Genomic DNA, 15,680 nt, shown 5'->3' on the forward strand with positions numbered 1-15,680 from the left:
TGAACGGTGCCTCTAGCTGAAAGCTTGTTAAAGTTATAATGCTTTAAAGCAACAAAGGTTTTCAAGGATTCTCCATGTATTTAAATGAAGCAAAAATCTTGGAAAATCCTGGAAAATCTTGGAATATCTTGAAAAGTTCAAAGATTTGAAAGACTAAAAGTCGTAGCTGAAAGGAATAAGCTGAAAGGGTTGAACATTGTAATAGTAGAAGGATTAAAATAGGTGAAAGTTTGAAGAAGTTTAAAATTGCCTCACATTTTGGCACAAAATGGCCGCCAAACTGTAGGTGGTGTTGCCATCCCATAATAATTTTGAACCTTATGTTGAAGTCCAAAACCTTGTGAACATTTCAATATTTGAACGGTGTCTCTAGCCAAAAGAATGTTAAAGTTACAATTGTTTAAAGAAGCAAAGGTGTGGCCAATGGAGCAAAAACATTGGAAAATCCAGGAATATCCGGGAATAAATGGAAAAATTCAGGGATTTGAAGGACCAAAATGTCATAGCTAGAATAAGATGAAAGAGCTGAACATTTTCATAGTCGAACGGTTAAAATAGGTGAAAAATTGTAGAAGGAGTTTAACTGTGAACTTCTGAACGAAAAATTCTCCATGTATTTCAATGGAGCAAAAATTCCCGGAAAAACTGGAATATCTTAAAAAGTAAAAGGATTTGAAAAACCAAAAGTCATAGCAGAAAAAAGGTAAAAGAGCTGAACATTTTAAAAGTTGAATGGTTAAAATAGGTTAAAAATTGTAGAAGTAGTTAAACGCCAAAAAACGGCGGAAGATACTATAATAAAGAAATAAAGAGAAACAGGAAAACAAAGGGTTGAATGCTTTACAGCATTCAACCAATAAATAAATGAGAAATTCAGTGTACACAAATGATAAGTCAGTAGCAGCTTGGTGTTGATGTGCAGCAATGCAAAGTCCAGTACACAGTGTACTCAGATGAGAAGAAGATTGGAGAGGGGTGGGGGGCAGTTGGTGGGTGGGACTGTTCAGTCTGGTTGTTCTGGCCCCGATGGACCTGTTCCTCCTTCCTAAGGCCGGCAGGTGAAAGAGATGGTGGGCTGGATGGTGCTGGTCACGCAGGATGTTGTGGACTCTCTCTAGACAGCGGGTGGTGTAGAGGCTCCTCATCTCTGGGAGGGTGGTCCCCATGATTTTCCCTGCTGTTCTTACCACCTGTTGGAGTGGAGTTCCTCCAGTCAAGCCACTTCTGAGCCTGGACCAACGGAGGAAACATCTCAACTGGGCCAAGAAGAAGAAGGCTGGATATTCCCTGTTAAGCTGATTATATAGTTTATTTGGCTTTGATTAGAATGAAAAACATATTTGCTGAATGTCCTATTGTGTTTAGCAATGTTATCAAAACTTAAAAAACTAACTAGTTTTTAAACGTGTAAATGTGTTCCTTACTGTTCTTTTTTCGCTACCAGCCTTCACACCACATCCATCTTTTAAGTCTTTATCCATATTTTATTATTCAGATTTTTACTCGTCCTCATTTGTAAAAGCACATGATCAAACTATAAATAATAGAACAGGAACGTATTTCCATTTGAACAAAGGACGTCAACGAGAAAACCCCTGCATGGCACGTCATGCTGGTCACTGAACCATTAAAGGTCCCAAAACGGCATAAAATGGCAGGGGATCACAAAGCTCTGCTGTTTCAGGACCAGCAGACAGTCAAACCATCACATGGTGGTTTATTGATGAACTCCATTAACATTTTGTAGAGTTTTTTTGGGGGGGAAAGAAGCACACTGAGCTCAACTTGGTAACAGTGTTTCACCAAAAATTTCTCCCAACAGGAATAATGAGCAATGTGTGCTGCAAACAGTGGCAAAAGTCAAGGTAGAAAAAAAGAGGAAGGCAACAGTTGGAATACCAATGTGCAGGAGTGTTTGAAATGCTCTGGGTTCACAGCACAAAACTATTGAAGACCAAAGAAATTATTGAGGACTTGTTAAACTGACGTCCACTGCATGCAGCTTTTCTTTTAATAAAAATTCTGCTATGAGATCATAATTGTGAATCATATTAAAAATGTTAACAGAAGTGGAGACTTGGACTTTTGTCACTTAAGTCTCACACACAGAGATATAAAGACTTAGTCCTAATAGCCAGGGTGGGTATAAAAATGCCCAAAGCTGTACGGCACCGGTGGTGCCCACAAAATATCAAGGTCATTGACCACTTGGTGTGTTTGTAGAACAAAGCAGCAGGTAACTTTTGGAATATCAATCTGCACGAGAGTTTGATGAAGTGTTTCTGCGTCATGGTACAAAAATATTAGCAAAGAGGCAAGTGGCCTGCAGGAAATAGCAAGGTCGTGGACCACATGGTGAGCCCGTAGAGCGAAAACAGCCATGCACATTTGTTATACAGGCATGCAGCGAGCGACATGTCATAGTGAACACTTATACAATGTGAGGGTGATGTAAGGGTATTATAGGTAAGAGTCGTACTGTAATGATCCTGCCTCTTTTCTCCACCTGTGAGAAGCTGACGAGTAATCAGCAGAGACACTCTAACCTGTGTGGCTGCCTTTGAAGACTTTCCCCAGCGGTCTGCCACAAAGTCATCTGCTGCCTGTGACTCTCCAGCCGTCTGTCTATGGTTTCAACCTCTCGTCTCTTTCCTGGCCTTGGACTTGGTTTCTGGTTTTGGATCACGCGTATTGCCAGTCGTATTCCAGCATCTCTGATTTTTCTGGGACTGGCAACTTGTCATCCTCTCCCTTTACACCAGACGCCCTCTTCTGGACCAAGGACTCATCATACCAGATTCATTAGTTTGAGACTCTTGGATGAACTCTTTCTATGAACTTTGAGCAGTGTGCATCCTGGGATCTGTTTGTCACATCCTGATGTGTACGGAGTTTTTGTGTTTGTGCAGCATTTATGCACCGCACTGTCAGTTAGGGGCCAGGACTCACACCATGCTAAAGACTAGAATGTGACTTACGGGCTACCACAGCATCATCCATACGTCAGAAGTGCATGTGACTCATATAAGCCATGAAGACACTTAACAATACACTTACTCAACACACCACAATCATGCCTTCCATAATCCATATTCAACGACATCCCTTGAGGGGGTTGTGTGAGCCTCAAGGGAACTGTAAGACACACCTGCACTCCCCTTCAGTCGTGGCTTCTCTTGTCTGTGATCCTCTACAACCCTGGACAACCCAATAACAAGCAGCCCCCCCCCCCCCCAGGTCAACCCCCTTTAGGGGTGCATGTGACTTAAGCTTAAGACTTGACCTCAAAGAGAGGATACAAGTGATCAATGGTAATTTGTTTACTCTCCTGTTTTAGTTTCAGGTCAGCATTGTCAGATCTAAAAAATAACTTGTCTATGATTTACCACGGAAGCCTTGATGACTTTCACACCTGGCATGTGACACGCTTTTAAAAACACCCCACCAGCTAGTCCATGGTGTTCACACCGGACAAGCAGGGAGGAGCTTATTTTTCTTTTTCTACTGTTTACATGTTCGCAACCTTTAGTTTTGGTGTGAAATGTCAAAGTGGTCAAAATCTTGGGAATCTGGATTCATGCTCTTTCTTTCACAGCTCATTTCCAATATATGAAAGAGCTGGTGTCATATAATTTTGGACATATTTTTTCTCCTCCATGATCACTTTTCATATAGTGGCACTTCTGTGAATTCAAAGGGACACATCCATGTATTACTTCCAGGTCATAGTCCCAGATTGGTCAAAGTTTGACCTAGTTTAACTTTCAACACGAGTTCAATGGCAGTGCATTCTGTGCATAGAGCCCAAAAACAGTTCTAAAAACTTGCATCGTTATGTGTGAGGTTGTGTAGATGTTTTATTTTTATTTTACTTTTCCTCTCCAACAGCTGAGCAAACAAATAAGAGCTGAAGACTTCTTGTGTTGGACAAATATTGCTGTTACAAAAGGGGGTCATAAATCTTCAGACACACATGAGGTGTATATCTGTATAAACCCCTTTTGCATTTGAGACAAAGCTTTATTTATATTAACTATGTTTGTACACATTTCTTGTTGGACCAGACAGAAAAAAGAAGAGGAGAGAGTGGGATGATAGATTGTGGCGACAAGGCTACAAAAGAAAGGGGAGAAAAAAGGCGGGTTAAAGAAGTTGGAGGATGATTTAATACGTTTTCTCTGGTAGTCAGAAGGTTAAGAAAGACTTGTCTTTTCTTGATTAAGGGAGATCAGCCATACCCTTGGCCCATGGTTTTATCCTACCCTGTGCCACACTTCTACACCTTGGACCCACCAGAGACTCTTCACACCTCACAAAGTGAGAATGACGGTCAAATGTTCCACTTTGGTTCAATTTTTAAATTTTGACTAAGTATTTCATGTCTTTGTACAGGTTGTGAGATAAGTGCTTTTCTGACTTCCTCCAAAGACTCAAAAAGTGATGATTACTGGTTAAAGAAGTGCCAGAATCTGTTCCTTAAAGCCATGACGTCTGAACCCCACAACCTCACTGGGAACGGTAATCCTCAACACCCCGCCGCCTTTCCTCATTAATGTAGTGTTAATGATAGGAGGCGTCATTTCTGAGTCTTCTGATTGTTGGACAATTCAGTACAAACCAGAAGAAATTTCAAAGTAAGAGTCTCACATGTTCTTGGATTACCACATGTTGTGTTTTTGGATTTGATGGAAGAAACACTAAGCTGAGTCTATATGAAAGCAGACCACAAAAAATGTTTTCATGACCAAAGAGATAAAATATCAATATTTTTAAATGATTTTCTTTACTCCCTTTGTGGCTGATCCAACAGCTTTTAATCTTGTTCTCACAAGATGGATTTTTTTTTTTCAAACTTGTTTTAGATTAATGTTGTCCTAAGAGACTTGTGTTATTAGCATTGGGCTGTTTGGGTTTGTTTACTTAAATCCCAGTATAAATGTGTTACAATGGACAGAAAAAATAATTAAAAAAAATATCCGTGATTAATATTTGTTTCATTGCTTTAAAATGAAGAAATATAAAATGCTAAGACCTAGTGTGTTATATCAATTCAGAGACACCCCATATTGCAAAACTTGTAGTTAGTTGCAGTTTACACTGGGCAGTTTTTACAGATGTGTTTTCACCTCCTGAGACTTTCTCGTAGTTCACTTTGTCCATAATGTTTGCCGATCCGACTGTTTCACAAATCCCATTCAGCAGGAGCTTGATACACATTTTATATAATGCTAGATTCATCATAGTACTTAAAAGATACAGTTGTATGGTAAATGGTAAATGGCGTATACTTATATAGCGCCTTTCTTCCTACAAGGACAAAGCGCTTTACAGTCAGACACACATTCACTCACACAATCACACACTGGTATAAGTGGAACCCTCTCGTTAATAATGTGTGCTTGGTGTGAGACACGTAAAGTGTTGCATATCAGCACAAAGATACTTTTCAAGTTAAAGTTAAAGTACCTTTAGTTGTCACACACCTAAGTGTGTGAAGTTTATTCTCCGCATTTGAGCCGTCCCCTGGGGGAGCGGTGAGCTGCAGACACAGCCCCGCTCGGAAACCATTTGGTGGATGAGAAAAGCAGAATTATGTTGATCAGAAACAGTTCACAAATTTATAGCAATTCAAAGAGCGTGTATTATTTCGCTGTTGGTGGTGACAGCTCTGGTGTTAAAGGGAAACAGCTGGTGGTTAAATGTTTTGTCTCTAGGCTTTACAGTAACAAGTGTGTTTTAATGAAAATGTTCTTTTTAAATAAAAATGTGTCTTACTTACTGTATATGACACTTCTTTTTAGCTGGGAGTACACAGGACAACTGCCTATGGGCTTCATGCTGTGAAAAATCTATTTATGGTCATTTGTGACAAAAATACAAAAACGTTTGTAGCCGGTGGCTGTGCGTTTCTGTCTTTTTTCATTTTCTATTATACTCTCTACAAAAGAGGTGGATTAGAGTAGGCTGTAAATTATTTTGTGTTAATTTTGACTCTTTATAAATCCTTTTTCAGACAAAAGATAACAGTTTTTTTACTGAATTCTTTATGTGATGCATCTCAGTTCTGTATTTGGAGTCTTCAGTAGCGATGGTGGCTCTGGCATTTAAAGATGAATAAGCAGCAGCTCCACCTCCACATTGAGTCAGCTTTAATATGATGTTCTACTTGCACTTAAGGAATTTACAATCAGGAACTCATATAAAACTGTTATTTATTCTAACGTATGTAACCCTCTCCCGTCCTCCTGTAAATTGCGTCTTTGTGCGTCTTTAAAATCTCATCATCTTTGCCCGTGACTGGAACTCTGAAACCGCACCTTTGCCCACTTTTGTCACATACTCAGAAATAGCAGTTATTGAAAGAAGACAAAGCATATTCAAATGAAGCTGGGCCTAAAATCTGTGCAGTGATTACTCCCTTTCATTGGATCAGTGACGAATGCCCCTGCTGAAGCATCCTCTCGTCTCCACATGTCTTATTTGAGGCTTCTCACTGCAGAGCTTCAGTGAAAATACATTATCTTCTATGATGCCCTTGTCTGCAGAGACACTGTTTTGTTTTGCATATCATTAACTGCAGAAATCACCCTGGTTTCTTTGCAAAACACCTTCAGAAAAACAAAATGGTTGCATTCATTTTTTTTCCGAGTGCCAAATAAGACCAAAGTCCTTCATGAATCATTAAAAAAATGCTTCTGTAGCTGATTGCAGTATTATTTTTGGTTTCATTTCTGACAGGCTTTTAGTCAGATAGAAGCGTGAAACAAGAAACTATTCTGCCTTCTCATGGCACTTTCTGCTGGAACCACTTTCAACACGGTTTTTCAATTCATGCAGTATCATGTTTTGAGTATCCTGTTTTGAGCGGTCCTAAGCTGAATCCAGCTGCAGCTTGTTGTATAAATGAGGCACCAATGGTCATGGCCCTGCGGCAGACTAGCGACTTGACCAGGCTGTACCCCGTCTTCGTTAGGTTCCAGCAGCCCACGGGTTCTGAAAATGGAAGGATGGATTCGGTCATGGTTCACCTCATGTTTAATGCTACATTCACACCAGGCATGTGCTGCACGTTCACGAACAATGCGCATTTAGGCCGTGGTGTTCGCACCGAACAAGCAGGGAGTGGAAGGGAGGGGCTTCTTCTTCTCTTACTTTTTCTAGTGTTCACTAGCGCTTGACCGACACTTACAGTTAGAAGAGAGTTGCTGCGAAATTTCAAAAAAGCATAAAAAGATAAGTTCAATAAATTTCATAGTGTCTGTATTATTACCTGGCTTCTTAGGTTTTTCTATTATCAGACACGGTTGTGTTTTTTTTCACATCCCTGACATGTCAGAGTCTGACGAAGATGGAAGACGTCCATCAAAACATGTCAGGTATGTGACAAAAAAAACACAACCATGTCTGATAATAGTAAAACCTAAGTAGCCAGCATAAAAATATGTTTTATATAAATAATTTATAAACTCTTTTGGTAAAACTCTGTGTTCAAAGATGACAATTTCATAATAAAACTCCTTATTTTCAATGAAAATTTTCATTTCACTAGTATGTGCACTGGAGGAGGTTTAGGACCACCTTCAGCCGGACTCAGGAAAACCGTGTCTCCAGAGAGAACGGTATCTACGAGCGGCTTCAGAATGGCTTGTGAGCTGGCAGAGGCGGTTTTTTGAATGCAGAAATGCCGCTGCACAATCCTGAGAAACCATTTAAAGAATCACAATTGTGTTACCAATTGTGTCCACAGAAAAGAAAGGCTGACGTTATTCCCACTTCTCAATATGGGGACAAGATGCACATTACGGCATTGCCCGCATGAATTTTAAGTGCATCACAGGATTGTCGTTGGTACGTATTAAACTAACCCCTAACCCCTTCTTCCGGGTCCTTGCGGCCAAGAAAAAAGCACTGGCCTCACGGATTTAGAAAAATATGAGCTAACAGCCAATCAATAAAAATAATAAAAATAATGAAAGCACGCTTAGAAGGTCGTCTCGGTCTGTGCGGCAGCTTTGTTTGTTTACAACGGAACTCACTATTTCTTATTTTATATAGTTCTGCACACATCAAAATGATTAATTCCGATTGAACTAGTGGCGTATGATGAAGTTTTCCAGGGCCCATGTACACAATTCAATTCTAATCCGATCTTTGATCCGATTAAAGATCTTTTTCACATCTACATGCAGCCATCTTTGTTGTGAATACGACTTTTCTTATAAAATTCCCTGTTAACTCACTGTCAAAAATATGTCACAGGCATATATCTATTTGTGACAATAAGTTAACAAGTGAAATTCCTGCTGTGTCCAAATTCCTTCACTTCTCACTATAGAGTTCACTTATAGTGCATTCACCATTTTTTCGCTGTCCGAATCTACAATTTCAAAATCCTGTGCCCTAGAAATTTCCCAGAAATCTCTGCGAAAAACCAGTGTGCATCAATGCTCACTAGATTGGCAAATAAAGACCACAATGCATTGCATCTGAACAATTTTTGAGAAAAAAGTATTTAAATTAATTTTTTAAATAAACCATCAACATTTTCATCATCAGAACACAGCAGATCCATAAAGATTTGTTGTGAAATGTTCATATTTATTAGGTTTTCACTTCGTGAAATCAGTGATGTCATGTTCCCATATTTAACCAAAAAAAGCCGTGAGAATGGTGTCCAAATTGTTTTTAAAATCCAGGACACTAGATAGTTGTTGGAATAATGTATATAAGTTTTCTCATATTTGCTTTTATGCATTAGCTACCTATATAGGTGATATAATCATGTTTGCAGAAGTGTTTGTGTCCAACTCTGTTTCACAGGAAGGTGGAGGTGAAACCCTTGGGGGGAAACCGACTATTTTAGCGTCTTCCCAGCATCAGCATGAGAACTAAGTGTTATCTGTGTCTAGACCTGAATTGAAGTTAGTTATCCGTGAGAAAAGGCTTTGCAGGCCCGAAGATGATGTGGGAAGGCTGAGGAAAGACAGACATGTTGCAATTAATGTTTTCTGATCCCGCTGCGGCAGTGCTTTTTCTGTTTCCCCCTCCCTTTAGCGCTCAGCCTATGTGTAATTTAGGGAAAACCCAACAAACTTAATAAAAGAGGAGGCGACAGAATATGCGCCAGAGCGGAGAGAGATTGTTGCTGGGTATTATATCTGTCTATTGTCCTCATAAAGGTACCTTTGGTCTGTTGTCTTTCTTTCCTTATTTAATTATTCTGATGTTGCAGGTTGTTTTAACCCAGTGCTTCTCAAATAGTGGGGCTTGCCCCCCCCGGGGCGCGCAGTATTAGCGGTTTTTGGCACAGTTAATACGGGCAATTGCTCGGGGCGCAAAAGGGGGGCGGTGGTGACAGCGGCTCAGTGCTTGAAATAAAATCTGCACCACTGTTGGTTTCCTGTTATCTGTTCAATCACAGAGTTAGTAACAGCCTGAAACCTGTGAACTGCCATCGCTGCAGCTGCACCAGGATCTTAGGTGCTTTTAGATCAGTGTTTTTCAACCTTTTTTGAGCCACGGCGCACTTTAACCTTGACAAAAATCCCGTGGCACACCAGCATCCAAAAATTTAAAAAAAGTAGAAACTCATAGTCTGTATTGATCTACAGTCCCTCCACAATCTCACATGCATTTTTGTGATAATTGTGGCAGAAAAAGCTGGAAGTTGCAGCTGTTTTTTCTAAAAGATGTCATAAAAGTTAAGTTAAACGATTTAAAAACTGTTTGACGTGTGTATTTGTGGTTACAAGACGTTTCACAACAAAGATTCATTGTGCGCTGAGACGTTGTCACTTTAACCCAATGCATCATGGGAGAAGTAGTGCAATCAGCCGCCAAAAGTGTCATGGTTTGGGTTTCATTTGTATTGGTTTTTCCTTTATATTTGTTCTGTCATGTTTGAGTTCTGTTTCCTGTTTTATTTTGAAAGCTTTTCTGTTTTGTCATGTTTTGAGTTTTACTTCCTTTGTCCCAATCTGTCCTGATCATGTTCACCTGTGTCTTGTCTGCCCTGTCTGTATATAAGTCTTGTCTCTGCCTTCCTCTTGTGCTGGTCCATTAACGTCGTAATGTCTCTTCCATGTAAGTCTTCTGCCCTGTTCATCATGCTATGCCCACAGTGAGTTTTGGTTTTTGTTTTGTTACCCTGCTCTGCAGCGCTTTTTGTTAAGTTAATAAATCCCTTGGCCTGGAACTGTGTGCTCCCGTCTCTGCATTTTGGGTCCTTCACGCAACCACAGCCCTCCCCTCCTGACAGAACGCAGACAGACTAGCATCTCTTAGCTTCATTCTTTTGTTCACTTGTTCCGCGGTCTGACATCGGATCCAGCAGAAAGCTACGCTGCTAAAGACGAGCTTTAGCTGCTATTTTTGTTAGAACTGAGAGACTTTACGAGCAGAATTCAGAACAAGGAAGTGAAGACTTTAACCACTTCCGATTGGTCAGACCAATGAGTTATATCACTAGAGGAGACATCACGTGGTTCCTCATGGGAGGAGAGCACCGCCATCTTGGTGAGGTCAAGTTACTGCTGCAGTGAATGCATTTGAACACATTTTTTGCAAAATGCCAGTTCATTGTGCGGGTTTCAACTGCCAAAAACAGATAAATGAGTCCAATAAGGAGGTAGGTGTATCATTTCACAGGTAAGTATTTTAATTTTTTTTCTTTTAAGGCTGCAGGGGCTTCATTAATAGAACACATGTTGACATGCATGATGCTGCAGGGCTATTATTATCAACATACTGCATGATGTACATTTATTTTGCTGTCAATATAAATGTACATTTTATTTTGCTAAACCTGTATACAGCATACTAGGCTATTATAGTAATATAGATTTATACATTTCTGACTCAGTGACTGAACTTTTCTTGCAGGTATCCAATGGATTCAGACTTAGGGAAAAAGTGGGCCTTATCTATCAAAAAAGTTAACCCAGATGGATCACTGTGGTATCAACTAGCAATACAGTCTGGCTTTGTTCAGAACATTTGTGGAAACAGATTTTGATGAGAGGCCAGACTGTTTATTTTAGGGTAAATCTGTTGTTCACTTTTGGACTTCTTTTGAATATTATTATTATTATTATTATTATTATTATTATTATTATTATTAATAATAATAATAATAATAATAATAATAATAATAATAATAATAATAATAATAATAATAATAATAATAATTATATAATAATAACAATAATATCATTATTTTTATTTATTTATTGTTTGTATTGACTTACTATTGATTTATTATTATTATTATTATTATCATTATTATTATTATTATTATTGACTTATTGTTGGGTTTTTCTAAATAATTTAAATTACATGTCAAAGAGGTCTAAAACTTCTAAATGTTTAGAAATTGATTTTTAAAATTCTTTCTAATAATTTTTTTATTTGTAAGAAGTCCTGCAACAATGCATTTTCACTCAAGTTTGAGCTTTTAAGGCTGACTGTTTCTCTTCTTTAACAACAACAAATGATGTGTGTGTATATATATATATATATATATATATATATATATATATACATAAAATATAATATATTTATATATATGTATAAATACATTTAAATCTAAAAATATATACAGTTTATAAAAGCTACTTAGACACCACTAAAATCAATAGAAATCAATGTCATGTGGGCGTCGTCGACCTCACCAAGATGGCGTCGCGCTCCGCCACCGTCAGCCAGGCTTCTAAAGCGGGCGTGTCTCCTCTAGTGATATAACTCATTGGTCAGACTGATGACGTGTGATTAGGCCTCCAAGAATGATTGGTGGAGACAGTTCAAGGGGCGGGACTATTCCGAAAACTAAATCGCGTTAACGTCAGTCATATCAAAATGTCTTTAATAGAACCAAATAAACAGAAATTCAATAATGTCTTTTACGATCTTTCATATTCCTAACTACTCAGTGTTTTATCAGGACCTGTTTGGATGAACACAGAGCTGCTATCCTGGAGTTGGGAAATGTTTTTAGATCAGTTAATGAGGGCACTTTCCCACGGCACACCTGAACATCTCCCACGGCACACTAGTGTCCCGGCGCACTGGTTGAAAAAAACTACTTTAGATTACTCAGCTCATGCTAATAATGCCATTCTTAACTATTGTAGACATTTTGATGATGTGTCTTTATTTTCCATAAATGCATTCTTTGTCTGCCTGTGGTTTAGTTGGTGTCAGTATTTGACATAAAGACAGCAGGTAAAGCAGTAAAACAGCTGCACTTAATGAGATCAGAAATAAACAATCTTTTAGAAGAAAGAAATCCGCACAATGTTTTTATTTATTTCTTCAGACTAAAAACATTAAATATATTGCTGTGTTCATGTTTCAGATCAATTTACATTTAATAATATCTATTAATTGAATTATTTTTCTCAGCATCAAATGGTTCAGTTGATCAAAATGTTTCTAGTTTAAATAAGGAGTGAAAGATTTTTTTATTTCAGGCACTTTAAGCTACTTTTCTGTTTTAGACTCCAACAGGGTTTCTGTGTGGCTGAATAAAGTTAATACTTGTTGAAAACATATATATTTTTTCTTTTGTTAATGTTAAAAGTGTGTGTGTGTGTGTGGGGGGGTGGGGGGTTGGGGGGGTTAGAAATAATTAAGAAGCAGTTTTAACCCAACAATATTCCCGCACTATATAGTCTTTTACCAGTTGGGGAGTAGGGAGGGCATTCGGACACAGCCTCTGTATTTAAGACTCTGAGCTCAAGTAAGGGTGTAACAATTCCATTTTAACAAACGTTTCCATTCACATCAAAATGTGTGGTTGCTGATTCGATACACGGTTGATATTGTTTCATTGGTTCGAATTCAATACGATTCATAGTCGCTATTGGTTCATTCTGAACGATCCGATTCACTGACCTAAAATGGATCCAGAACATCTTTAGCCAAACCTTCAAGCAGTGAGACTCAGAGAGAAATACCTGCTACTGAACTTTTTCCAAATTCCTTGTATTTTTTAAAGATTAACAAGTGTAAATGAAATATGTGTCCAAACAAACAAGTAAACAAGAATGAATGTGAGATCACCTGCATGTCAACGGTGCTTTGTTCAGGGTCATTCAGAAACACTGAGGCTGCAAACTGATGAAGAGTGAACACCTGTATAGCTTTGAGTTTTTACAGCTGCAGACTTCCATGTGTGAACAATCACAATGCAGTGCTACTGGATATACTCATGACTCGTTTTTTACCTGAAGTACTGAACTTCCTGTAAATCTACTATCTGGCCGCAGCTAGATTTGCGTTTTTTATGTGCACGTTTTTCTCCACAGTGCTGGCTGACCTTCTGGAGAGAGTCGTGGTTCATCTATCCAACTCTGCCACAGAGTGCCGCTTCTCCTTGGATCAACACAAAGGTCAGCAGAGAACGCACTTCTTTCTTTGTTCTGTTTTGACAATGTTGTCAAAGGAAAACAACAAAAGGCCACTGGGTGGATCAGCAAAGTTAAAGTCAGTCTTTGCTTGGTTAACTTCATGGAACTGAGACAGACTTTCATGATTGTAACATTTGTGTAAGTTGACACAGGAAAGGTCTTTTGTTTGTGACGACAAACACCAAGGACTTAAATGCAGAGAGGTAAGTTCCCAGCAACTCATTGAGATTTGGTCGGATGAATCCAGGCACATTAAAACAATTTTTAACATGATCCACATTGCTTCTCACACTGTTTTTCTGACAATCTATATGTCATAAACACCTATCAGCGTACCCTTTCTTAGCCACCGTCTTCTCAATAACTGCCTTACATGACACAGCTGAACCAAAACAGCAGTAGAAGGTTTTCTAAATGAGGTTTTAATCACAAACCAAATGAAAGCAGCTGCACTTAATCAGGACGAGAGCAGCCTACAAAAACACAAAAGACCCCAAGACCTTAAAAAATATAGAGCCTTCTGGTGTTTTTAGCTTGGTTGACCCTAAAGAACCATTTTGTCGGATCACCCAAATTTACAATTCCAAAGTCCATTGACCTTGAAATTTTCCAGAAGTTCTCTGTAAGAAATCCGAATACATCAATGCTCACTAGTCCAAATTCCCCCCCTACTCCCCTAACTACTAAGAAACTCTACAGTGCAGGACTGTCTAGTGCCATGAAGTCTAAAAGCAATTCGGTAAAAAAGAAAACCCAAATGTTTCGTTTTTTTATTGCCTGTGATCAGATTCTTGTTATGATAAATCTTTGTCTTAAGTGCTCCCAGATCAGCTTTTTGCCTGTGAAGCAATATGAGCAGACCATACCTCTTTGAAGATACAGGGAAGCCTTTTATGCATTTGAAGTCGTTTTGGTAGCTTTGCTGCATAAAATAAATAGTTGCTCCTCTTAAGCTGCATTCACACCGGATGTAATCCGCACATCAGGGGCATTTCAAAGTTAAGTCAACGTACGGGTGGGATCTGAGGTCAGCAGACGCGGCTAGGTTGACGCAGACTCAGCTTTGGAGATGTGATGTTTTCAGTGACTCAATCAGTGGGCTGAAAGAAAATATCCAATATGGCTGCTCGATGCAAGGATGTTTGTCCAACCTTCCATCCAAAGATATCAGATTTATTTATTTTGAAAAGCTCTACAAAAATATTGGTAATCATGTCTCCATGTCTGGGTTCATGATGTCATTCAGAGACTGGAAGGTTCACCATCTACTGCAGGAGCTGCATCTGAATGACAGCACCTTTAGCGGTTCTTCCATCTCTCTGTGACCCAGTTTGATGACTTGCTGTCCTGCGTTAGTCAGAGGAGGGGAAAAAAGAATGAAATTAGAGGAACTTTCTATTATTGCCTCGATACAAATCAGAAAAATCTAACAAAGTTCAGGAGGAGATCGATCGGATTATCCTCCATGATGGTATTGGACCCCACTCACTGATGACATTGTCAACGGGTAAAAGCTGAGTTCCTGACTCGTTGAAACTATGTGAATTCTTTGCCAAAGTTCAGATTTGTGAAGTCTGGAGACGTTTCGCCTTTGCTGCACGTCAGTCTCTTCACTGCATTGTGTTGCTGTGCTGCCGCTACACACCTAAATGTGCTGCAGCACCTCTGATCGCGTCTGTACATTGATTTGATACTGAAACTGGCTGCTTCTGATGCTGATACAAAAATCCCATTCAGTGTGAATGGAGCTTAAGAGCTTTTACTTTTGCAGTTTGTGAGACCAAATGACAAAGTCAAACACAATTGTCAAACAGTTACATTTTAAAAATTTAAACAATTTATAACACCAGAGTTTAACAGATCTGAATAGTTGAAATGCACTTACCACAACAAACTGTTCCTGTTTTAAAAACCAGTTTAGAAGGAGTGGGTGCTTTTTTGAGGAAGAGAAACTGACTTATAAATGATTAATGGATATTCACATATTCAGACACAAGTCTGGAGTTGGCAAAAATGAAAAGCAGTGAGGACTCTTGAGGTTGAAAGAATTCAAATTGAATCAGATGCGATGGAGAACTCGGCTTTATTCATCCGCTGTTGACAATAGCATCTAAATAATGAATAGCAGTGATTAAAAGGGTCTTCAGTCTGCTTTCATTTATTATGTATATCTCAATAAAGGAAGCGTTTGTCTCCTTGCCTTTTTTAATAACTTCGTAACCTTTTTTTTGGTGTGCTGGATTTCTTTTTATTATTATTATTTTTCTGTCGTTT

At 38.8% G+C, this 15,680-nt stretch overlaps 1 protein-coding gene across 1 annotated transcript in view; it reads left to right on the forward strand.

Annotated features, from left to right (window-relative positions):
- LOC111947117 (protein broad-minded-like) overlaps window positions 1–15,680 on the forward strand; it is a 79,046-nt gene that overhangs the window by 37,963 nt on the left and 25,403 nt on the right. The window contains exons 6-8 of the mRNA XM_078942573.1: window positions 4,224–4,317; window positions 4,393–4,518; window positions 13,305–13,388. Of these exons, the coding sequence (XP_078798699.1) occupies window positions 4,224–4,317; window positions 4,393–4,404 (106 nt within the window). The 3' untranslated portion in view covers window positions 4,405–4,518; window positions 13,305–13,388. The remainder of the gene's footprint in view (window positions 1–4,223; window positions 4,318–4,392; window positions 4,519–13,304; window positions 13,389–15,680) is intronic.

Source organism: Oryzias latipes, chromosome 24, assembly GCF_053564925.1.
Source record: "Oryzias latipes strain Hd-rR chromosome 24, Olatipes_Hd-rR_3.1".
In the NCBI taxonomy this organism is placed as follows: Eukaryota; Metazoa; Chordata; class Actinopteri; order Beloniformes; family Adrianichthyidae; genus Oryzias; species Oryzias latipes.